Genomic DNA, 25,838 nt, shown 5'->3' with positions numbered 1-25,838 from the left:
TGCAGTAAAGATGCTCTATGGTAGCCTGCCAAGCCCACAGTATTTAGCCATCCTGTTTAAGAGAACTACCCATTTTTCGAAAATCTAGTCCCAAAAGTCTGGAGTTAATTAATTCAGTCTTCATCCCCATGTAAGTCAGTAGTGGACCAAGGCAGAGAACTCAGGGTCCAAACTCCAGTCTCTTGTCCTCACTTGAAACTTCTGCAGCAGACACGTGCACACAATGTAATCCAGCATTTTAACCTTCAGTTATCCCAGAACAAAGGTCCCTAATTTGGGATTTCCCCCTCTGTCTTACCTGGCATCATACTGCTGAATGCTATTGTCCTCTGCCCGATGAAATCCCGCCCGATGGGGTCGTGGTCCCACACCAGGAACCGGATCAGGGCAATCTCGGGCATGTGCACTGTGAACACCAGCGTTTCCTCCCACATGGGGTTAAAACCTGGGGGTGAAGGACCAGCTTTGAGGGATTTCAGTCAGAACATCGAGAAGAAAGCAGGCTGCCTACCTAAGGGGTGCCTGAACTGCAGTGCCATTCCAGTTCTCCCAAAAGAACCCAGTACTGCCCCTGGATTCAGCAGGAGACCCAATAAGGACCTTATCTAAATTTGTCTTTGCTTTCAGCAGGGGTTTGGACAACCTGACTTACTTTTGAGCACAGCAAGCTCAAAACAGCCTTCTCTCACACACAAGAAGACAAATGACTCGTTTTACACCGAGACCCTCAGCACATTTTACCAACTCAGTTAAACAATTCAAGATCCAAGTCTGATCAACATAAAAAATGCTTAAATCAAATTTTCAGTGTTTTGTCATAACAGGCACCAAATCCTATCCACTCCAATCCTTATGGACAAAACTGAAAGAGGATGTTTCAGCTTTAAAAAAAATGAAACCCCAGATAATCTTACCATTGTCATCAACTACTCTGGTTTGCTCTTTGAAGCAATCCACAGGCAAGCCTATAACTTCTACTTCAACAAATGGATCTATGATCTGAAAAACAAAATGTAACAAATATTGAAAAAAATGAGTGACAAAGACGCAATTCAAACACGTGGCTTTTACAATGTGGGCACTGTACTTTAATGTCTCAGTAGTAACTGGTCCTGAGCCATCTGTAATTGTTTATTATGTTGGTAAGATTTTGGTTTTTGTTTCTCCTGGATACACTGTGTTGACAATTGGAAGAAAAACATCAAACCATTGCTGTGGTGCTTAGAAGTGAAGAAAAGCACCTAAAGATCTGGGATGGCAACGAGCCAATTTCCTCACGTTCTGTGACCCCTGATAGACAAGTACAGAAGGTGAAATCCTCCCCCCTAGCCCAGGCACTATGGAAATAAACCCTATGCAACACAAGAACCGACTGTCCAGTACCTCTCCTCTGTCTCCCAGCATGGAATCACGTGGTTTGGGGAGTTGTTGACCACTGATAATTCTTAGAACCAACTGTTTCTTCAACTGACCAGGCAGTGGGTCTTCAGAATTTGGATTAAAGACACCTGTAAGAATGGGAAGTCACATGAAGTGAAAGAAGTGCAACACGACTTCAGTTACAGATACCTTCTGGCTCGTTTGCTTCTAGCATCAGAAATGCATCTATAAACCAGCTGTAACAAGGGTCCACACCCAATCTGCTCCTGCAGTAAGTGATCCACTGCTTTGGCTCCTTGCCCTTACCTTGACACATGCAGTTTGGTTTGAGGACGTAGCCACAGTTCCCATTGGCACTAAATTTGGCCCGGTTCAGCTGCAGCATTCTCCCCTCTGACTGGTAGTTCAGTGCAACTGTTTGAAAAAAAAAAAAAATTAAGAAAAAATTCAGATTTGACTTCTCAGATGCAGAAACTCAGGTGTCTCACGCAAAAGAATTCTCTTACGTGACGTATATCACGTCTTGAGGGAGAGCAGCCCTCCAAAAGAGCTCAGCTCTGAGGCCCTCCTGCACTTGAGAAGTTCATTTATTTCCATTTATCACCCAGCTGGCAGCCAGCATTCCAGAAGGGCTGGGGGTTGTAGAACACCCCCCAGAGCAGAGCAAAGCTGCCCCTGTGCTGCTCACCCAGCTGGCAGCCGGCGTTCCAGAAGGGCTGGGGGTTGTAGTTGCTGGAGTCCACGCGGTACGAGGATGGGTAGATGCGGGACAGCTGGTGCTGGTTGAAGCGCAGGTACTGCGCTGGTTTCTGCTGCAGGATCTGGTGGGCCTTGGTTTCACTGAAAGATGAAACCTGCCAGCTGGAAGAGACTGCAGGGGAGAGAGGAGGAGATTAGAGGTAATCTCCTTGGTTATTTATTTATTATCCAGATAAAGCTTCCAAAGCTACGTAGCACTTGTTCCTTTTAATAAGCAGATACGTGAAAACATTTCAGGTTTTTTGTATAGCAGACTTTTAGTTCAACCTACTTTCACTTTCAACATCATGGATGCCAACAGACTTTGTGTACTTCACCAGGTCAGACAGGGCCCTGGACAGCTTCATTGTTTTCTTCTGTCGGTTTATCCTAGGAAGAGAAGACTCATTAATTTCCCATTAATTAAGGGATGAAGGTTACCTTTCGTATTTTAAAATAAATCAGGGCAAAGAAATATATGAGCCACTAAGGGCTCAAAATGCATAAAAGGTCCACTGTGCTTTACTAATTAGTCTGAACTGCACCAAGAGATCCTTCTGATGATGTTGTGTCTACCCATACACCAGATTCTTCTCTGCCCATACACCAGATGCCTTCAGCCTCCAACAAATTGGCATCTTGACCCGAAGCAAACCTATTTAGTGGTGCAATTATGTAAGTTATCTTTTTTAGAAACAAAACTGTCCAATCACTTGTTAACAAACCTGCTGTAATGTGCAGAGCTCCTGGCTAAATTCCCTTGAGAATCCGAATCGTCTTCACCCTCTTCCAGACTCGAGGCTTTTTTCAATTTGCTTCCTTTTTTCTGTGCCAGAGGGAAATAAAACTGTAATATCATAACTGTGTGATCAAGGTTTGAGCAGCTGGATACATTTCTGCTTTGTTATGCCAATGAGTGTGTTACTTACAGCAAATGGAAAATGACAGCTTTTGTAACACTCAGTGCTGCAGCACATGGGGACAACTCAGCCCAAGGTCTGAGCCTTGTTAGAAAGGAAGCACAAATCCTCAGATAAAAGGTGCAAATGAAGTTTTGGGGGGGGAGTTTTCAGTGAGATCCAAATGAATTTTTTGTGGTTTTTTTTTCAGTCAGACCCCAGGTGCTTTCAGACCTTCATGGAAATTGGAGCTGTGTGTTACGCACCGTGCTGAGCAGCTCCCCTGCAGGAGCAGCCTGAGAGCCAGGTGCTGCAGGCAGAGCAGTTCTGACATCCCTCCCCACTGTGTGCAGAGACAAAACCCCTGCAAGAAATCCGTGCGTGGGGCAGAGCTCACCTTGCGTTTGGAGAAGCTGCCCATGAGGGAGCGGCTGTGCCTCTTGCTGCTGAAATCCTCCCCAGCCTCCACATCGTCCTCCAGTTTGCTCTGGAGGCAGAAGAACAGAACAAGCAGATCAAACAGCGCTGCAGACAGAGCAGCTGCTCAGCAGCACAGAGGGGATGGGTTCCTAACACACGCTGTGCTGTGCTCAGGGATTCTCCAGGTCCTGGCCTTGCAGTGGCTCTTACAAAAATAACTGTCTGATACATCCTGTACATCAGGAGGTTTAAAGCACACACAAAACTCAAGCCTCAGAATGTTTTGGGAAGCTGATTTTTAGTTCTCATCCTTATTTTAGATTTAATCCCTGGTTATTACACCTGCTTATTACTGGCAGATCTCCACTGCTTTTCATTTGCATGGAACAATCTTCTTAAAGCTTTTTGTGGGTTATTACAAAGCCTAAAATGAAAATGCCTCAAATTCATGAAGTGTAGTCTGTGGGCTGAGTGCATTTTTATAAATTAGCATTGATATAAAATTAAAATACAAATGTAAATGCAGAGAACATAGACAGCCAAGGGAAAAAAAAACCCTCAACTTTCATATGCAGTTTTTAAAATGGAAAATCAAAGTCCTTTCTCGTGTACATTTCATGCTCCAGTTGCTGTGTGAGCAAGAAAAAAAACTGGTGTATCTGACAGTGATGCTCACCTGGCATCATTATTGACTGCAGGAATTCAGCTATGAAGCTGAAGTCAATAATATATGGATTCAGTAAACTAATAAAACACAAGGACAATAAAACATGCTCACCTTCTTACTATCAGATTTCAGCCCAGCCTTTCCTGCTGATGGGAGAGTGGAAACTGTAAAATTGTTCGGATCTTCACAGTCACGGATTTTGGATTCTTTTATCAGTGAGTCAAGCTTTTTCTTCGCTATATTCTCCACTCTCTTCCTGTTAGCAGAGGCCTACAGACAGAACAGAACCATTAAACCAGGTAGTGATGAAAAAAGTAATTTAAAGAAAAGTAATTAAAACAGTTCTAATTAAGGCAAGACTGACCCCTGGCAGAGCTACTCAGATGTAATGTCTGCTCTGCTTTTGTCCAAACTGTCCCTGCGAAGGTTTAGAACCTAAAACACTTGTGATGAACCCCACAGGCCACATCCACTTTCCAGAGAACTCATAAAAGTTTCTTCTCCCCGGGATGGGAAACCTTGATGTTCATTTACATGCAGCTTAACTTACATCTCCATTCATTAGTTTGCAGTCATCATCAATCTCATCAGCACTGTCCTCATCAGAAACTTCTCCTTCCTCTGCATCATCACTGATGTTGGCTGGAAGTTTCTTGCCCTACAAAATAAAACCATCACTCAGGCAGGTTTTCATGCAGCTCTTGCCACCACACCTTTCAAAAAAAAAAAAGAACATTAATAAAAATTATTCAAAGCAGCCACCAGGTTCTTGCTGACTGAGAAGACATTTGTTCAGAACCTTAAGCATCAGTTCTCAAAGAGTGCTTTTTGTGAGAGGGTGGAAGTTGGGGTGCAAGTGAGAGCCAGGCAGGAATGACCATCAGCACAACCAGAAGGAGGGACAGGACAAGTGGAGCAGGAGCTCACCTTGACCAGGATCTTTCCTTTCAGGCTGGCAGGCGAAGGGAGCTTCGTGGAGTCCTCGCTGTGCACGGAGGACAGGTCCAGTTTGTCCCCCAGGATCTCTGTCAGGTACTGAGCCATCTTCTTCTGCTGCACGATGCTGCAGTGGTTCTCGATGGACAGGATAACGGGGTACCTGGCACAGACAGAGCCACCAGCAACTGCAAATTTAGCTGTTCCAGCGTGAAGAGGAGAAGGGTTACTGCTGCCTGGGCATTCCTGTGGCAGCACCACCAGTGACACCCACAGGGGACATAAATCCCAGCGGGCACGGGACTGATACCCCACTGCTCCCCCCAGACTGAATGGCTGATTTTCTGACAGGCATGGGAGAATTAAACTCCTGCAATCTGATCTGATGCATTTTTATGCCAGAGCACACTTGTCACCTTCCTACACCACTCAGCCCTGACCCCCCACCAGAGACTCCAGCAAGCGGTTCCTAAGGAAAACCCAAACACCAGTGCCACCAGCTCTCCTCTCCAACTGGTCCTTCAGCCCTTCTGTACTCGCACACAGAAAAGTAAATAAAAGCTACAAGAACTGAAAAGATCCCCAAGGGGGCTTTGTCTTCACCTTCCCACTTCCAACAACCAAGTGATAAACCTCTTGTGTCAGTTCTTCCACGAATACTTTTCTAATCAGCAAGAGAGCAGTGTTACACAAACAAGCCTGTAGACAAAGCCTCTGCTGCAAAGACAGCCAGTGTTATTTCTAGACTCAGCTTTATTGTTGTCATTTATTGTGTTGATTCTCCAGGCTGAGCCCAAGGAACAGCAATACCTGGTTGTCTGAAAGGGAAGATCAAGGTAAGATTTGTGGAACATCTACTCCAGTGTGGCTGGTGCCGTGTAAAACCACTCTAAAGATGGATTTCTGTGCAGAGATGATGCGTTTTTTTAGGATAAACACAAAAGCCTGTGCACAATGCAGTTTTGTAGGGATGAATTATCAGGGATTCATTAATTAAAAACCAATTATGTCTATCCTGACATCTGACCCTCATTAGCTCCTCATCAGGAAAAATAAGGCTTTCAGCCAGTGTCTGCAGGACAAAACTTCCCCAGTTGATGACGTGGTCCCAGTTAACCTTTCTGCAAAGGTTTGAAGAACAGAACAATTTCAGAAGCATTGCCATACATTCTGCTGGCAGCTTCCTTTGATTTATTTACCCTGTCTTCAGGGAATCTGAAAAATTTCAGGCTTGGAATTTGTTTACCTGGTCTGAAAGTTAAATGTAAGTTTTGCTCAATTCATAAAGGCAGATGGGCTGCTCTGGGGAAGCTACTGGAAACTTTTTTACAGAGATAAATTATTTTATCTCTAAGAAAAAAAAAAAGATTGGTTGACTGTAAGGAGGAGGACAGTAACTGCCAAGGCATATGAAACCTCCCATGTATAATGCTTTGATTTCCTGAGCAATGTACCTGTAGGGAACATCACCCTTTTCTCCTGAGCATTCTGCTTTCCCCACAATTGGACACCTGACTGTGGATTCCTGTGCTGCCTGACTTGTTTCCTATCCCTGGAGCATCAGAGTACACACCCAGCAGGAGATGTGGTTAAACTGCCAGCCCTCCACCAAAAACATTCACTGGCCAAACATACCATTCCCCTGGTCTTCTACAGTGGCAGTGCCAGCCCCACCCCTCTGTGTGAACCCCTACTCAGCCTGGCCTTGCTATCGCTTCCTGAGGGCTTTCCCCTTGGAAAACAGCCAAGAATTGTGCCAGGAATTCTGTGGGTTGGCTCTGCACCCACAGAGGATGGCAGGGAACACCCCCCTGCACAGCCCCAGGACTCAGAGGTTGGCACACTGGGTACATACTCGTTCTTGATAAAGGCATATTTGTTGATGGTTTCAATCACATCTTTGAAGAGAATTTTGGAGGTCAAAGTGTATCCGTGGTGGACAATCGGCTCCCCATCCGGCCCATCCCAGCAGTCAACTGTGGGACAGAAACAGCAGCACCCATCAGGCAGGAACACCGGGGCCACCAGCTGGGGCACACCCGGACCCTGCAACTCCCCCCAGCAATCAGCACAGCAGGGCCCAGGCTCCCTGCCAGCCCCTCCTCACTCTGCTGAGCATCCCTCCTCAGAAGGAACTTCCTGGCCTGGAATGTCTCCTGGGACCAGAGGTTTGAGAAAGCCCCCAGCAAAAAAAACTCCATTTCACCAGTGCTGAGGAGTACTGGGACAGGACACACTCCTCAAACCTTATTTCCAGGCTCGAGGAAATTTGTCCAGTATATCACAACGTTGTTTTGTTGTTCTTTATGAGGGGGTGACACCACTTCCCTCCCTGGCTTTTCCCTCTACCCGATATCAGCACGTCCTCTGCAGAACTCAGGAGTCTTGCCTTGCAGAGAAACAAACCAGCAGATGTGGCTGCCTTTCGCTCTTTACCTTCCACGCAGCGGCAGCCGGACTGCAGCACCCAGGCATACATGTCCACCCGTGACTGGGACATCAGCTGGTCTCCCATGAGGTAGGTGTTGTGTGAGGAGGTAATGAAGTAGTGACTCAGAGGGTAGCTCATGTCCTGGTTCACGTGGTAGTGCTCGGGGTTGAAGATGTCCCCTGATGGGCTCCGCATGTAGTTGGTGAAACCTGTGAACGAACGACACCGTCAGTAGTGCAGCTCTGTCCTTTTGGCTGCTGTAACCTTCCTAAAGCCGGCCTAAAAATGCGTCCCCGTGTTCACCAACACGTTCATGAACATGTAAGATAAAGGAACAGCACCACTGCACCCCAGCTGTCGCCATGGCCAAGCGTGGTTGCTGCTTTTCAGGAAACCTCCAGTTGCTTCGCACGCTCTCCCTGCTCTGCCTTTCCTTTTGAGGCTTACAATTTGTGTCAAAAGATTCTGCTGGGACGTCACATCACATGGCATATAAAAGCCCCCAGAGATCTGCAGTCACATCCTGGCACTGCTCCTCAGTGAGGAGGTGTAAGATCTGTGGTATTGTACTGCCTGCAGACAGTTCAGGTGGCCCAGCAGTCTGAGACAAGGGAGACACTTTCCTCTCCTTTCCTCTCTTTCTCCCCAAAATACCAGAGGAATGTCAGCACACATTGCACAAGCTACACCCTGGAATTTGGATAGGACACCTCATGCACAGACATGCCTGTGGAGGGGGATATCTGCAGAACTGCATTAATGTCACTTCAGACACAAGTTCACTCCAGGCTTGACACCAGAATATCAGTTAACAGTGGGGCTCTCAGTGCTGCCACCAGGGGAATGTTTTCCCCAAAGCAGTGGGATGCTTGCAAACCCTGCAGACATCAGCACCTGGACCATTTGTGCACTGCAATCACCACTGCTGCTGAGAAGCAAGGTTTTGGCCAGTTCTGATTTTTCTGCTGCCCTCAGATCCCCAGTGTAACATTCGTGAACACACACAGACACTGCCACAGATCAGACTAACATTAAACACTGTCACTTCCATTTCAAGCAGCCCCCAGATATTTTTCGTTCACCACCAAGGAAAGACTCCTATTCCCATTCCCACCCTGGCTTAGCTGCCAGCCTCTATTCGGCAGGTCTCTGCTTCCAGACTGCTGATGCTCCTGACATTTCACTCATTCCATAAATAAAACAGTGCCCGTGTAAAATCCTGCCAAACTTCTGAAGGGCTTAGCACACCTTCTTTGACTGTGACAAGACAAAATGTCACCTTTATGAGGATTCTCCTAGGCTATACATTTTGTGTTGATGAAAGTTTCATTAAAGGAAAAGAGCTGATAAATACAAACAGCAGCCAAAGCTCTTTGAACAGCGCACAGGGCGCGGCGCAGGGAACTCGGCTCAGCCAAACATCTGAGGCTCTTGAGGCACCACAATCAGCAGTGGCACAGCCAGGGTGAGAACAGAGGAGCAACCAATACAGACCCATGAATCAACCTGAAAGGACAAAGAGCACTGAGCTATTATTTTAGTACTGCTGAAGGGCTGCCAAGAGTGGGCAGGATGGTCCTGCCTGGGCTGCAGCCACAGGAGGAATAAACCCCCAGCTCCAGCTGCCATGGCTGGTGTGGCCCTGGCCCCCAGGCAGCACCTGATTTGTCTGCTGGAGGAGGGATCTGAAGTCTCCACTGCCCACATGATGCAATGCACACACATCCAATGATGCACATGCAGGCACAGACCATGCTTTGAAGCAGCTCTTTCTCCTCTGCCAGCACCACCCCAGCAGTGTGTCCTGCCAGCTCCTCATCACCTCTGTTTGGATGTTATCATCAACACAGCCCCCAAATCTCCTCTGGATCATGCCTGCTCTGTTCTGCTGCACTTCCAGCAAGATGCTGGAGTGGTTGAAGTCCTGAAGCTTTTTCCAGTTGTCTCCAAACAAGCCCATCTGCTCCCTGCTGATCAGGAGATCTGTAGCAGAATGTCCCCATGTTGGATTCTCTCTTATCCTAACACATAAACTCTCAATTGTTTTATTATCCATTCTTAGGCAAAGCAACTGGATAGATTTTTTAAATTTTTTTTCCTTTAGGAAAACCTGCATTAGTTTAAAAAGCCCAGTCTCACTTTTCTAGCCATGAGGAAGGCAAGATAATGAACCTGATTATTCCTTATTTACATGACTGCAACTGACTGTAAAGACCAGAAAATAAAAATATGAATATGTCAACTGCTCCCTCACTGGCGTTAGAATAAGCTTTAAAGTAAATTGAAAGTTTATTCTGGAAGTTGAACAGACCTGAATCCATCCTAAGCAACCATCATTTCTTGAAAAAAAAAAAAAATCCACTCTGTACCAGAAACTACCAACTTCTTCATGCAGGAAACCAAACAACCTCTATTTTGCCACTTTTCAGGATGACAACACACCCACAGAAATGGGCAGGACTGACCCTCCAGAGGTCCCAGAACTTTTGCACAGAAGCTAATGCCTGAGGAATGTACTCTCTCCTTGGATTCGGTAAGATCTGGCAGAAGATTTACTGTTTAGGGGAAAGAATTTACAGTCAGCCCCCAAAATAAGAGCTCCCAGCTGATGGCACAGCATGGATATATTCACAGTGAAGGTTTAGCAGCAAAGGGCAGGAAGGCATGACCCCCACAGATTCCACCCATCATCCCACTTCACACATTTACCCTGGAGCTCATCACTCCTCTTATTAACACTTAATGGGCTTCCAAAAATGCAGGAATGATGCAACTGAATTCGACTGTATTTTCCAGAAGCACAAATAAAGACTCATCCAGTTCCATCTGGCCCTTCAGGGACTGCTGCTTCATCTTATGTGCCTGTCAAAACTCTTCCAAAGAGACCCAACTTCCCTTTAGGTTCCTCAGCAAATAATAGATACTAAGAAACCAAAAAGGCTGGAAACACTCTCTGTACAGCACGACAAAATCTATGACCAGATGTTATGCAAGTAAAAGCAACATTCTCCTGAGCACTGAAACAGTTGCCTTTTCCCTGCACCCCCAGCTTACCATCAATCCCCAGAGCTCCCTCCTTCTTGTTCTCCAGGCACGGCTCAAACTTGTTGATGATCTCCAGGCAATGCTCTTTAGTCACATTTGTCATCTGGAACAGCAGCAGAAACCAAGTGTTAACTGTTAATCAATCACAGCCTCTCTCAGCTCCTCGCTCTGCACGCAGTTCAGCAACCGGGCAGATCATCCACGGTGGGATTCGGGATTTCCAGTTCCCGGCAGGTTCTCACTCCTGTCACTCAGTGTCAGGTCAGATCAGAGCAGCAGCACTTTGTGAGCAGTTCTGTGCTATTGGCAGCTGCCTGATCACAGAGTTCTGCTTTGTAGGTCAGATCTGTTATTAGGCACCAAGAGCATCCAAACAGAACAAGCTTTGTCACAAACCAATGGGATTTCTTCTCCTGTAGGATTAAAGGATTAGTTTGCATTATCAAAGGGTTTTTTACTTTAAAATAAAGCAAGAAAAGGGTTCATCTTTATGCAGCAGACAGAAAAATCTGTTACTAGCAGGGAAACAGAGATTCAGGACATAATGTTCTCAGGAAGAATCTGCTAACTTCAAGGTTGCTTTGCATTCTCAACTGAAAAAGAAAAAAGTACAAAGGGGAATATATGTCTGGAAACGTCGTCTGGAAATGTCACTTATAAAAACAGGGCCATTTATGTTGAGCTATTAACACTATTAATTCATATTCCTGCTCTTTACTGTTGATTTATTCTCTATTATCCGTGCTATTATTTCCCATTCCTGTCCTGAGTGGTCCAGCAAACCCTCCCTGTGAGATGCTGCACATGACATGAAAACACAGCCCTTGTCACCAGAGGGGACTGCAGTGGAGTGACCACATTGCTGACAGTTTTGGCAGCATGGAACCTTTGCTCAGGGGGAAATGAAACCACCAGCACATCTGCCACCAGATCACTGCCTTCTCTGGGGGCGATTTAAAACCTAATAAACAGAAGAAGAGGAATTAAAAAACCTCCAGCTCTGGGTTTGAACATACATGATCCGTTTGCTGGTTCAAAAGACAAGGCTCTTCTGGCATAGAATGATCAGGTTTTCCCTGTGCATGTGGTGTGAGGAAGGCAAGGGAGAGAAGCCCCCCAGGCAGGATTTGTCCGTGTCAGTAATTAGCTGAGCTGATTTGTGTCCTGTCACCAGCCAGTACATTTGTTCCTGCACTCAGAGACAACTCCTCAGGACCTCAGTGTATTGCAAAAACCTTTCCATACATTAGTCGTTCCCTCAACAGCTCTTGAAAAACAAAAACCTTACAAACTGAGCTAGTGTGACAGAGTAATTCAGTGTTTCATCACAGACTGTGCACTCAGTCCCAGGCAGAGCCAGAAACACCAGCTTCGCTCCAGGATACAGAACACTGGGAACAGACAGATGCTGATGGAATTTTTCTAGGAGAACACATGAAAAAAAAGAAAGGAACTGTAGAGATTAAATTTAGGGGCACAACAAAAGAGCCTACGGAAAAAAAAAAAAAAAAGGTAATGAGAGCAAGGAGATTGAAGAAATAGTCATGCCAGCCTACAAGATGGAAATCAAGAGACGTTTAACTGTCGATGTTTTCACACGCACAGCGCTGAAGTTCCCTCCTGTTTCAAAGGCAAACAGAAGGACAGCACACTGGAACTCTCCTCCTGGCTCGGGCCCACCTTCTGCTCGGTCTCCAGGAAGCGCCTCAGGTCGTCTGTGTCCAGGTAGTCCTTGTGGTTGCTGTAGGTGAGCAGCAGCAGGTACAGATCGCGGCGCGTCGACATCATCTTGTAGAAGGCACAGAACTCCTCGAAGTCCAGCGTGCCCTGGTTGTCATCCGTGTCAGCCTCCTGCACACACAGCAACGGGACGGTCAGGAAGCCAGCTGCCTGAACCAACCTTACCCAGACAAACTCCTGCACGAGAACAAACCCTGGATCAGCAGCAGGTTGGTGCTGATCCCTGCAGGAACAGGCTGGTCTGTCAGGCCGAGCCCTGTCACGTGAATGCTTTGCACAGCTTTTCCCTCACACCTCAGTGCAGGAGCCAAGGATAACGTTTAGGGTCTCTACTGTTGCACAGGGAGCCCTCTGGAGCATTCCTCCTACCCCTGGCAGTGAGTGAGGCAGTGTACCCTGCACAGAACTACCAATCCCATCTTCTTGAGGAGACCCCTGGGACCCACGTTATCTGGAAATTAATTTGATATCCAGGGTTTGAGAGGATATCTGTTAAATCCACAGCCATAAACCGATAATATCTGCAACAATACTAGTTTTGCAAGTAGAGAGAAAAATCACCAGGGATTTCACATAAAGGCTTCCTGGTCCCTGGAGAGACTTTCTGATGACAGCAGCTACACATCTCCATCGTTCAGCTGCCCACCAAACTGGGTCAAGGTCAGCAGAATGAAATGTCAAACAAACAGCTCTTAGCAGTGCAAAAATATGACAGATAGAGAAGTTTTCATGCTGGGTATTTTATTACTGTAGGATATTGGATACTTTACTGGATAATATTTATTACAGAGAACATAATCAGAGGAGGAGACGTGGCTGAGTTTAGCGAAAAAGCAATCTTGGTACTGCTGAGTGTCTCCATGTTGTGTAACACCAGGAGGTACCTGGTGTATGGCCTTTTTCTGTGCATAACAATTTATCTCTGACGTGTTTCTGGAGCTCTTTTCAATTTACCAAATGGACTGTGTAGTATCTCTCAGCAGAGTGGAAGCAACCCAACTGCTGAAGTATTTGCAATCTCTCCTACTGGGTTTCATGTTAAATCCTCGTTCTTTTAGAAAAACAAACAAACAAACAAACAAACCCAAATGTTTTCATTTCTTACCTTAAACATTTGCTTGACTTTCTGTCGGGGCAGGTTCACATTCAGTTTGTGCATGAGCTGGAGCACTTCACTAATACTCAGACTGCCATCACCGTTTTTATCTGCCTCATCAAAGGTCTGCTTCAACCACATTGAGCAGGGGTTAAGGAACAGCGTGGAACACTGAGGGGTATTACTGCACTTTAGGTATATATGATTTTTTCCACAGTAGGGAAAAACTGGAAATGAGACTGGAAATGAAGGAAAGTTCAAGATAATATCTAACTCTGCTCATGTTAGTTCAGCTGCAGTTTTCTGCCATGGCACAGCTCAGCAGAACACACTGAGTGAACTCATCACACCTCGTAGAACCAAACAAAATGGGAGGTTTTACACTGGGAGCAAAAGATGAAGGAATACCTGTATGGCTTTCAGTCCACTCGAGGCATTCATCTCCAAATCTCACCCAGAACAATCCCCTCCAAGGACTCCCCTGCCTCTGGAAACAGGGAATACAAGGGGAACTGCTTTGAAGCTTTGAGCCTAGTGCTTACTTGCAGCCAAGCTGTAGGGAATGCCAGTGCTCCCCACAGCTCTCCTCTGCTGGGAAACCCCCCAGCAGCCCAGCAAGGATATTGGTCTCTGGTCCTCTGGCGCTTGGACAGGCTGTCCTCGTCACTGATCCCTGCCATCAGGTACTTCAGCCCCGTGATCCAGGTCCGGGCCTCCTCCGCGCTGGAGCTCACCAGGTCCAGGGATTCCATGTGGTCTCCGTGGTAGATGCTGAAGCAGCAGTTGGGGTCGAAGCTGCCATCAGCGTAGCGCTGGAAGATCTCCGACTGCTTCCCCTCACACACCTCCTGGATGGAGTCGATGGAGACTGGAACGACCAAAGCATGGAGCTCGTTAATGACTGTGTGCCTGCCCCGGGGCAGGCAGGAGGGTTCATCCTGCACAGAAATCCCACAGACAAATCCCCAATCTCACTGCAAGGGCCCCAGCTCACACAGGGGTTGCCTCCTACTCATTTACAACATCCTACCGCGCCCTGCAACCTGCACAGCCAACAACAGCAATTTAACCTTCAGAAATCATTCATCATAAAATCACTTGCCGCCCTTTAAATTCAACCCCAGCGCTCTTCTTGATCACCTGTCAATGATCAACCTCCTGCTGCCAAATCCTTCATGCTGGTTGTTCTGTTAGGAGGGCAAGACCCCAGGAGGGCTGAGAAGGGAGGCTCTGTGGCTGACACTCACTTTTGGCTTTCTCATTCTTCCGGGAGGGTCTCCAGCGGATGCAGGACCTGTGCTCGTCCAGGTAGTAGAAGCGGACCAGCCCTTTGGATCCCCCACGGAGCTTGATCATTTGGGTGCCAGCCTGCATGGAGCTCATGCATCTTTCCACTGAGGAGAGAAGGAAAGGGACAGCTCCAAGTCAGACCTTGCTGCCTTCAGAACTGCCCTTGCAGGAGGGAAACACACCAAGCAGCTGCCACGTGAACAGTTCAAGCCACAGGACAAGATTTCCTGCACTGTTTGGTATAAGAGGTCGGGTATACCATCCCAGGGTCAGGAAGATTCTTGGCAACTGTGGACTTACCTGTAAATGTGGTGTTTTCCCTCCCATACCAACTGCGATGGAATGTCCATATGTTGGAGCCAGCACAAGGCACGTGCCCTTCTCGAGCACCTCGAATGCTTTGTCTGGGCTCCTGCAACCAGCAGACCTTGTGCTGGGCACTGGAATCCTTGGCCAGCAAGGTCCCATTGCTCCTGTGGATTAAGCCACTGATCCTGCAGATTTGCTTCCAGATGCAGTGGCAAGGACCCGACAGATTTTCCGTCCTCCCCGTCACCCAAACCCCGCTGTGCTGGCAGGGGCCTTTCACCTGAGCTTTGGACACCGAACCTTTCCATCCCTGGGGCCTGGCCATCATCCAGGCAGTGCAGTGGCAGCTCCTGCAGGGGCTCTGCCCTGCCCTGGGGCTCTGCCCTGCCCTGGGAGCTGCTGCAGAGCTGTGGCTGCTGCAGGCACAGCCCCACAGCCAGGCTGGGCTCAGCCAGGGCTGGGCTGTTCCTGCTCTCCAGCTGCTGCAAGCGCTGAGCTCCATCAGTGCCAGCTGGGAGCCACTGGCTCTGGCCCAGAAGAAATGCAGACTCATATTTTCTGCCAAGTCTCCCATTTATTTCCTACAGTGACAGAGCAGAGCCTGTGACCTGATTTCCTATGGCTTTTCTGCCTGATCTGTTTAAGGAAAATTAAAACTATGATCGTGTCCAGTGTTGGGTTTGGGGTTTTTTTCAGACCTGGAGATGAGAAGTGTAAATTGCAGCTAAGATTCTGGATGGAAGAATGACAACTAATACATGTAATGCACATTCCAGTGAGTCCGGATTTATAAATAAAAACACTCATTCCATGTATTCCAAAATGCATCAAAACCAGCACAATTCTTTGGTTCGAGTCCACCTCTCATGCAAAAGCAAAAGCACCCAAGAGAAGCAAGGTAGAGTAAAAAGAAATGGGAAAAAGCACTGACAGTCCTGTGCTTTAGAGCTCACATTCAGACAATGTCAATTAATTTACTCTGGAAAAGAAGGTTCAACATTTTGATTTGAAAGCAGGTCACTGTAATAACAGAAAATTTAAATTTAAAGCCATAATTCTGTGGTGGAGTAAATTGTTCATGTTAATACAATATTTATGGAGAGAAGGTGTGGAATTAAGAACAAGATAATCCCTCATGTAACATTTTGTTTCTTAAAGCTGATCCCTTGGCTTCAGTCAGAACCTCAGACAAATCAATGTGGTCAGCAGGAATTAGTCATAAAGCCAGTGCTGGGCCAGAAACATCCCTGGGATTCACTGCAGCCTCAGACCCAAACTCAGCCCAACCCTGTCCCAGACACTTCAATGTTTTCAATACCTGCTTTCATTCCAGTGCAGGAGAAGATAAATATTTCTCAAATTTACTGAGATAATAATCATGGAAAGCTTTAACTTATTTCACAAGGCTTAGAGATTTTTTTTTTGGGGGGAAAAAGTGGTCAAAATAGCTAAGAAAAGAATTTCTCTTAACACTAATCACACAGACTTCAAAATCACATTAAATGTCCAACTCCTTCTTTGGAAGTTATAGCAGTAAATAAATAATCTTATTTGAAGAAATGAGGGAGAAGAATCAAAGATCACACCTGGCACAAAGCAGGAAATAATAAAGCACCAAAATAGAAGCGAACTTTATGTAACAAACATTTACTCTGCTTTCACATGAAGTCAGAATATGCTCCGTGCTGTTCAAATTTTAATAAGCATCCTTGGACTGCTTTTTCACTGCAGCTGTTCACTCTGTGGCACTGACACACACCCTCCCCTGTCTGCAGGACTTAAAGTTCAGAGCAGAAAAGAAATAAATGCAAGTGGTGCTTGTATCAAACAGAAAATCACCTGGTTTTTTCTGAAATCCTTCCCAGCATGGAAAAGAGAAGGGCACACTGCTGAGAACACGAGCAGGACTGCTTCTCCTTGCCATTGTTAGATACCTCTGTAAGGATTCATTTCCACACTTCAAACAAAAATCCCCCAGTCTTGCAATGAATCATTTTTCTGGAAGAAATGGCTCCTAACAATCTTTAATTAAGGCTGATTTAAGACTTTTCTGTTTTGCACGTCATGAGTACCTTGTTTTTTTTCAGAATTCAGCTTATGTTCAGTTCTCTTCTAATGAGTTGCCTCGATTTGCATCTGGACAAACCAGCCAGGGAGAGAAGATGGATCTCTGTTCTGCAGCAGAGAGCACTGCGAGAGCAGAGCAGGGAACAGGAACGTGGAACACCCAGTTCCACACGGGACTGATGCAGCAAGAACATGCAGGGGGACTTTTCATACTCCTTAGTGCCAGCTGTAGCTGCTACACGGGGTTTTAAAGGAACAATAAACAACCAAACCACACAAACCACAAATCCCTACAACTTGTCCTGAAACAAGGGGCGAGAAGAGGCCGATTCCATGCCTATTGTTAGAAAGATGTTCTAATGTCTGCAAACTGATTATTTATGGTTCAGTAGCGGCATTGTCTTCTAGGAGTTTCTGGGTTTGATGTAAATGTGTGAAGCAGTGGGAGTACTTTAGCATGTGGGGATGGAAAGAAGTTTAGAAGGATTGAGTCACTGGATATTTTTGTCCAGGGAGCAGCTTTGTCAGAAGAGCCATGTCCCGGGTCCGAGGTGGCCCTGTTGTGTCCCACACCTCGTCCCCAGCGCAGTGACACGGCAGCACCAACACCCCTGCTGGGCTCTGCCCAGGAACACACCCTGGGGGTGCACCCTGACCGTGAGCTTCACAACCACCCCTCTCCTAAACCGTGCAAGGAGAGGGAGTCGGGTTGGAGGGATTTCTTCCCCCCTGGGGCCCCCGAGGCTGCGGCAGAGCCCAGAGAAATCCCCCTGGAACACCAGCACGGGAAGGGAGAGTTATCCCCTGAAAATATCCCCAAACCACAACAGCCTTCCCACACACAAACAGAGTACTCCCACACTTGTCACACATTCAGCGCTGCAAATCCATTGAGGAGATAATAATTGCCCCATTTTTCAAGAGTCTCACTGGAGATGGACTTGCAGCTACGAGCGGCTCATCGATACAGAAACCCAAGAGCTGGCTGGTCCAGCTATTCCTGCCGGGAATGGCAGCTCCCCTTTAGGCAGGAGGCATCAAACATCCACAGAAATAAACACAGAAATATAAGAATCCGAAAGCACATAAGTATGTAATATCCATGTGTATAATCTACACGTGTATATAACATACCCAGTGCAGTGTGGGGGATCCCAGTCAGCTGAGCTGTCAGGAGGGTGTTTTGCCAAGGCTGCAGGTGACCTGTCTGTGGTGTTCCTGGCCAGGTGCACCAGGCTGGCTCACATCATTACACTGGATCCAGTTAAAAACCAGGCCACAGCCAACCTCATTAATCTTCATTTCTTTCATTTTGCATCCCTCCAGCCTTGTGAGCAGGTCCCTCTCACCTTCTGAACCAACCATCCTATTCCTGCTGTAAGAACTCTCTCCCCCCTGGTGGCTCTCACTGGCTCAAGCCTCACTTCTTTCCAGGACTCTCTACTGATCACTGGCCAAAAAAATCTGGAAGTGCCTCTGGAGAAGCAAATTTCTGTGTAATTCTGCCAGCAATGGCTGGGACAGTGTCCACTGTGTACAAGAGATAATGGAAGACTGAATCCATCCCTAAGGTGCACAATCCCTAATAAATGAGATGCTAATGGGAGAAGAGATGCTCTTAATCCTGTGGAAATTAGGGTGCTTAATTGGAGGGCAGGCTGTCAGCTCTCCAGCCCTCAGTTCAGACTCTCTCAGCCATCTGGGTCCAGCCAAGAGCACAAGCACAGCAGGATGGTTTTTTTTCTGGGTTTATCACCTATTTCAACAAAAGGCTGATATGAGGGGACCCAAACAGGACCCTTCTCAGAGAGCTGGAGAATTCTGTGTATCAGTATTCAGAAAACAACCTCCCAGGAGTCCACTCACCTGCCATGGGAGAAGAGAGCAGAGATACTCCTAAACACTCATTTTAAAAACTCTAAACCCCCAAAACTGCATGAAAAATCAACATGTTAGGAGGTGTGCAAACCCTGGCAGAGAACAAACCCAACTCACTGTGGGCAAGGAGAGGGAGATGGATTCTGTGCAACAGAACATTTCCAAGTTGCACCTGTCAGAATGTCCAGCTTTGCTTTAGCTTTTCCTGAGGAACATGAAGAAATCAGTAATGAAGTTATAAGCGAGGGGTTGTTGAGGCCCAAAAGAGCTGCACTCCCAGCCACGAAACACAACATTGCCCTGGGGCTGTCCCACGTTCTTCCTTCCTTTCTACTCCCCCACTCTGCTGCTGGACAAAGGTGTCAATAACTCAGATCTGGATGGGAAAGCTCTCAAGGTGTTCCCTGGAGTGCCCAGGGCCCAGCTTACCAAAGTGGCCGATCTTCCAGCGCGGGGACGCCACGATGCTGCCACCCACCCAGAAAAAATCCTCGGCCAGACAGGCCACTGAGAACTTGTTCCTGAGCAAGGGAGACCTGGAGACATCCATGTCTGAGAATTTGTTCCTGAGCAAGGGAGACCTGGAGACATCCATGTCTGAGATGAGCTGACAACAAGCACCGACGGCCCCGGGAGGTATCAAGGTCCTGTAGCACACATTTTCCATGTAACAGCATCGAAGTATTATCGGGAAAAAACCAAAATGACAGGTGATTTCCAAAATCCAGTGGTATTTTTAAGGTTGTTACAGGACAGTTTTGCAGTAAATTCAGGCTTCCTTCGTGCTCCAGGCTTAGAATATTAAAATCCCAACCAAATCCTTTGTATTCTGTGGGACCTACCTCTGTGTCTGCCCTGGAGGACTGGCTGCCTTTCAGTTCAAGAGTTTAAAGAAGACACATGATGGACACAGGCAGGGCCATGAGGCAGTTTGGCATGTAGATGAATCCATTTCTGGACAGCAAGGCCTCCTGCTGATATTCTTTTTCCTCCGGTGCTTTCCCAGCTGCATCCATCACGACAAGTACAGCAAGTTACAGTTGTGGCTTCTCCAGCCGCTCCCTCCTGCCTACAGCGATTCCTGACAGAGAGGACCCTTCTCTTGCTTTGGTTACCAACAGATCTGCAACTCCCAGCTCCTGGGTGCCTACCTGCTCTTCAAACCCAGCCAGCAGCATCCACTGCAGCAAATCAGTGCAAAGTCACCAGCACGAGCCATTCCCCTCTGTGCCTTCCTGAGCCCCCCCTGCCTCTCTCTGGGAATCCCTCCTGGTGCATAAAGCTCTTCAGTCTCTTTCCAGGTCTGGAAACAAAGGAACAATCACATCTTCTCCTCCTGCAGCTCTTCAAGGTATCGTTGTACCAGTCTCCCTCTTTTCTCTGAAGGCTCTCCTCAGTGTTTCAGTGGCCATGTCTGATAAAAGAGAGGGCATTTCTCTCTAGGCAGCAAAAACCAGATAGATGGAAACACAGCAACACATGTTTGCTTCAAATCCTAAATCCATCACACGCACTAATCCTAAAGCCTGCTCCTGCCCTATCCCCGCAGGGGATTTAGGTGACACGTTACCGTTGAGGGGAAAAAAAAGGTAGAAAATAATGCTTCCTTCTTCTTCTTTTTCTCCTTCTCTGCCTATGTTAGAAGCACCTTTCCATCTCACAGCCTGTTTAGGAATGTCCCTGCCAGCTGACACACCCCGTGGAAGACGCTGCTGAGGGCACAGCCAGGCAGCTCCCCTGCACAGAACAACTGCTGTAACAGAGCCAGAGCAGTGAGGGGCTCCAAAACCGGCAGATAAAGCAGGTAAGGATTAATTTCTAGAAAGCACCAAGTCACTACCTCATGCCATTTGAAATGCATCCATTAAACCCCAAATACAGCAATCTGTCATTCAAGGTATCACAACCTCTTAAGCTACATTAAGTTTTCAGCACAATAGACAATCGCTGTTGCCATCTGGGATCTGCACAAGGAGCCTCACACACTTCTACCCTGATGAGCTGAACACAAATTGCCCGTTTAAAAACACATTCATTAAGTGCTTCCTACTCCTCCTTTCAGAGGTTGAAAAAGCTTTAGAGTAGTTAATTCCAGGGCTGATTCACTCTCAATTAGAAGTTGTTTATTTCACCACCTATGCCCAGAGTTCTTCTATTAGGCTGGACCCTGAGTTCAACCACAGATGAATCCCAAATAGCACCAGGCTGGGTCTGCCCCACAGCTCAGCAGTGCCAGGAACACCACGGACACTCCTGCCACAGTTCATCCCAACTCTTCAGCCACAGCCTCCCATCCTCTTGAGGCAGCTTTCACGAGTGATTTAGAGCGATGATTGCAAACTGTCATGAGGGAAGAGCCTGTGAAACGCTCACAAGCACATCCCCACCCCACAGCAAACTGCTGCCCCGGAGGGGAACGTGGGAAGCTCCCAAAGATCCTGCTCCTTTCTCCAGGTGGAGCAGGGCCAGAACTGACCGGAGACCTGTGAGCTTCACTGCCTGCTCTGTCACACACACACACTCCTCTGAATTTCCTAAATAAATCCCCAGCCATCTTTGTGCAGCATCCCTGTTATGGATATAACATCTTCAGTGGGGGGAATGACATGGTTGTGCCTCACAAATGAGGAGAGACAACTGAACTCTGAGACTCTCACTCATAAGGAGACAGAGTTCGGGCAAACTTTTGCATAAACCAGAAGTACTGTGGTTGTTTAGCTCCTTTCTCCCCCTCCTGCAGCACTAATCAGGGATCCTTGCAGCCTTCCAGGCTGTCCATGCCATGAAATCTCAGTGGCTGGCACGCTGTGTGCCAGGCAGCTACAGCCACTCCCTGCAAGATTCAAAGATTCCTTCTGCCAGGACATCCTAGAGCCTGCATTAACCATTCATGTGTTATCAACCTGGGGGCAAGGGAGGTGGAGAGAAGAAGAGTGAAATGTAACTCCCATTGCAGCATTGCCCAAGATATTGGTTTACAGATTAGAATTTGAATTCTGCACAAGCAGGACTTCAAATGTGGGTTTGGTTTTATGCCAGCACAGAGAAATGCCAGTGATTTCTAGCACCAGAAAATAAGAACTACTTCAATATTCAAGTTAAAATTAGAAGGGTTAATTTAAATCCTTTTTAGTTGACACTACCAATCCATCCTTCAGGCCTCCTGAGAAAATGATCATATATAAAACCTTGCAGAAAGCTCCTCTGTTTATTGATTGTGATGGATCCTGGACAACGGTGTGGAACAAAGGGTTAAATGGGACACAATCCCTCTCCCAGCTCTTAAGCACACTGAGCTGAGGACTTAGGTCCTAAGCCTACTGAAATGGGTTTCTATTCTTGCCTCACTTGACATCCTCAGAGAAATCTTGCTCACCTGACACAACACGGAGATTAAAGACTTCTTTCCACAGCGCTTCAGGAACTTATTATTGTCTGAGTGTAACAAAGGCCTTTCATGCCATGAGAAAGGGTTTGAAAACCAGCAATGCCTCAGTCTGCAGGCTGGCCTGTGGCTCAGCTAAAAATGGAACTGGGAACACTTGAACAATGCTGGGATGTCAAAGTCTTGCAAAGGAAGAGCTTTGCCTCAAGAATGCCAGAGGAGCCAGACTGCAGCCCACGGGCTGAGCATCCTGCAGGAGACACAGCAGCACAACACACATGTGGTTTGGGAGGTGGAGAAAAGGCAGCAAGATGGGGATCCTCCTGAGACAGACGGGGTTCTCATTAATGCAATCCACCAGGAGGGAGGGAGCCCTTCCAACACTTCACTGCCGAGGGATGGGAGAAGGGCTGGCAGTTGTGTAACACAAAGGGAAACAGCCCTCAAAGTAGAGAAACCACAACTAAAAACCTCAGCAGCCTGATTGCCAGAGACATTAAACATTACAGAGCTGATGGTGTATTTGCCCTGTAAATCCACCAGGATTAGACCTGTACCTTCACAGCCATGCACTCCCTTCACCCTGGCATGGCCACACTACAGACCCAGTTCACCAGATTAACAACCTGACCTCGGCACAGGAGGCTGATTCTAAAATACTCCTGGGCAGCTATCAGTGATACACTGATCAACTGTAACACAGCTAGTAGAGATACACTCATGAACTGTAATACAGGTATCCCTATTTCCCACCCAGGGAAATCTAACTCCTAATGGCTGTAGGTAAAAAAAATAATAATTGCCAACCCACAACAGGAGTCACCGAGTACAAGGAGGACACAGGAGGTTTCAGTGCCATCTGGCTCATGGCCATTTATCTGTACTCTCACTTGCTCTTACCGTGCCCATTGCCAGAGCACCCGCTGGGACACAACCTCATCCCAACTGTGCTTAAGCTGCCTTTTCCCTAATTCTAGCCCAGCTCCACTCCCCTGCCCCCTGACCTGGACACAGACAGAGCTGCAGTCTATTCCCAGCCATCTGGACAGCACCTCTAAGCACAGTAATCCACCCTCGAGATTAGAGCTGCACATCTTGCCCGCAGCAAGTGGAATCCAGGTTATTCCACGGCTTCTGTCTCACCCACCCCGCTCCAAAGCTCAGTATTTGTGCACTGGCTGGGAACGTGCTCCTCAAGTGACTCTGTTTGACTGCAGTACACCTGTCCCCAGTGTCCAGTAGTTTACAAGGCCGCTGGTTCCACCGGGACAAGCAGCAATGGCTGTGACACCATGTCCTGGGGCATCCTTTCCACGCCGGAATTCCCGAGGGGGCAAGGCCTGAGAGAGTTGCTTTAGGCAACCACAGCCATGAGCGCTCCCAGGCCTTCCCCAAACTGTTTAATAAGCTGCATTATTATAAAGTGAACTGGTTGCAAAATGCCTTAAATGACTTCATTCACTTGGAGGAATATTTGTGGAACTGGGACACATTAGCAGCACCAGTGTAATGACAACAATTACTCTGCCTTCTGCCATGATGCTTAGTTCTCTTGGGCTCCTCTGGAAAAAAATGATGCAATTATTTTAATTAAGTGAGAACAGGCCTTGTGCTTTGAGCTGTTGAACTCTTTTCCTTGCAAAGCTGCAATAATGAAATGTTGCTGATGGTGGAAAACATCAGCATAAACCAAAGATCTTCAGACTATAAATGCTGCTCGAAGGTCACCTTGTCTCCAACCTCTGGCTTGTAAAAGACAATGTCCCTACACACTTAATTGAAGTAAGAACCTAAACTCTTTACATTTAAAGATCTTTCAGCACTTGACCATCTGTTCAGTGGCATGGGCCATAAACACAGAGAGGGAGATTAGGGCAGGTTGGGAGGGAACAGATCCATCAGGATGATTGCACACCTTCTAGGAAAACAGCTCCCAGAATCCAAGAATCCCAGGCAAAAGGGGTACAGGAGAACCAGAGAGGTGAAGGTGTTCAGAACAGACACCTGAGACTGAAAAGCTTCACCACAGATTGACTTTAACTCACAAATTTTCTGTCCATATTTGGGGTAAATTTTAATACATTCTATCTGTAAAAATTCAGGACTTTTCTAGACCTCCCTGTTGTGCCATGTGACAGACTCTTCTTCAAATATATTCCAGTTTCATGAAAGATGGGAAGAAAGGAGCTGCACTGGCTCTGGGAACAGGCTCTGTCTTCATTCAGTGCTTTTCTCAGCTTCTGTGGCAGCCAAGAGACAGCCTTATGAGGCTCTTCTGTAAATTATCCCTTCAAAAATACATCACTCTACAGAACCCGGCATCTGTACATCTTAGAAGCCAGTGGCAGGTCCTTTTGTAAGCTTGAAAGGTGACCATAATTGTGGTTTTGTTGAGGCAGGAACCACAGAGGGGAGATTACCAGCAGCAGAAGCAGAGTTGCACAGCGAGGGCAGCTGCTGAGCTGAGCCCACAGCAAGGTCAGGCACTGCACTCGTGGAGATTATTGCCTGGTTTTATTTAGGCTTGGATTCACTGTAGTTCAGGTAAACGTTCAGGAAGCAAAGTAATTGCTCCTGGGCTCCTCCAGGAAATGTATTTCTATCTCCTGCTCTGGCCTCCAATATCCACCTCAGTCTGAAACAAAGCAGCCTGACAGATTCATTTCCCCCCAGGGATCAGAGCAGAAGATAAGGAGGCACTTAAAGGCTGATATGACAGAGTCAGCTCACTGAGAAAATGGGCTGTCCAGAAAATATTCCACCGAGATCCACATCTTACAGTGGTTCTGGACTTTGTTCAGAGTGGGCTGGTCCACGTTCACTCCATGTCAGGCCATGCCATGCCAGAAAATTTGGTTTCTCTCTGCCACATAACGTCTTTAGATCTGCAGAGGCCAATAGTGATTATTCCTCCTCCTGCAATTCCCTGTAACAGGAAAGCTTCCCCTTTTAGGTGAACTAAATTCACATTCCCCATGCAGATGATTGTCAGGGACAGACGGGATTTGAATCACAAGAATCAGCCCATACGGTATCAGTTAATTTTAAGTTGGCCACTTAGCAATAACATGACATTTTCTTTGCAGTGTTTCTCTCCCTTTTTTTTTTAAATCCAACTGAAGATGAGGCACCTGGAACCCATCTCTAACTGAGGGCTAGAGCAGCAAACCCAGTGAGTGCATCATCAGCGCCAAGGCCAGCTGAGTGGCTGCGATGCTGGGGAAGGAAGGAAACCTGTGTGCTGACCTTTCCCAAAGCCTGTTGCAGTTTGGGGGCTGAAATTCTGCAGCTCCAGCTCGTGAGCTGTTCCACTGGAAGGTGTTTTCCAGCTGTCACATTCCTGAAGGACTTTCCCAGGCAAGATGCTTCACTCAGGGCATGGCACTGACAGGATCCAGTGTCTCTTTAGGGATAGATGAACATTCCAGAGTTCCTGGGAGCAAGTAATTGTTTGGATCATCATCCATGACTATGCAGCTTCCAGGCAGCCAGAAGCCCTTAGAAAAGGAGAGTGGCAGGTCACTGGAGGTGCCTGCACTGGCTGGCCTAGAACGACA

At 47.1% G+C, this 25,838-nt stretch overlaps 1 protein-coding gene across 6 annotated transcripts in view; it reads right to left on the bottom strand.

The window, feature by feature from the left end:
- Positions 1-25,838, bottom strand: part of PLCH2 (phospholipase C eta 2) — a 57,119-nt gene that overhangs the window by 12,469 nt on the left and 18,812 nt on the right. For all 6 annotated transcript variants that reach the window (XM_027895252.1, XM_027895253.1, XM_027895257.1 and 3 more), the window contains exons 2-19: positions 14,600-14,746; positions 13,977-14,220; positions 13,362-13,491; positions 12,197-12,367; positions 10,526-10,619; positions 7,477-7,680; positions 6,896-7,016; positions 5,032-5,203; positions 4,655-4,762; positions 4,216-4,374; positions 3,415-3,504; positions 2,844-2,944; positions 2,411-2,508; positions 2,069-2,251; positions 1,687-1,794; positions 1,384-1,508; positions 915-999; positions 299-445 (exon numbers count right to left, since the gene is read on the bottom strand). In XM_027895252.1, coding sequence (XP_027751053.1) covers positions 299-445; positions 915-999; positions 1,384-1,508; positions 1,687-1,794; positions 2,069-2,251; positions 2,411-2,508; positions 2,844-2,944; positions 3,415-3,504; positions 4,216-4,374; positions 4,655-4,762; positions 5,032-5,203; positions 6,896-7,016; positions 7,477-7,680; positions 10,526-10,619; positions 12,197-12,367; positions 13,362-13,491; positions 13,977-14,220; positions 14,600-14,746 — 2,487 coding nt within the window. The remainder of the gene's footprint in view (positions 1-298; positions 446-914; positions 1,000-1,383; positions 1,509-1,686; positions 1,795-2,068; positions 2,252-2,410; positions 2,509-2,843; positions 2,945-3,414; positions 3,505-4,215; positions 4,375-4,654; positions 4,763-5,031; positions 5,204-6,895; positions 7,017-7,476; positions 7,681-10,525; positions 10,620-12,196; positions 12,368-13,361; positions 13,492-13,976; positions 14,221-14,599; positions 14,747-25,838) is intronic.

The sequence above is a fragment of the Empidonax traillii genome, unplaced genomic scaffold (assembly GCF_003031625.1).
Source record: "Empidonax traillii isolate 1590-97213 ecotype Southwest subspecies unplaced genomic scaffold, ASM303162v1 scaffold454:size726355, whole genome shotgun sequence".
NCBI classification, from domain to species: domain Eukaryota; kingdom Metazoa; phylum Chordata; class Aves; order Passeriformes; family Tyrannidae; genus Empidonax; species Empidonax traillii.
This window is presented reverse-complemented; position numbering and strand designations above follow the sequence as displayed.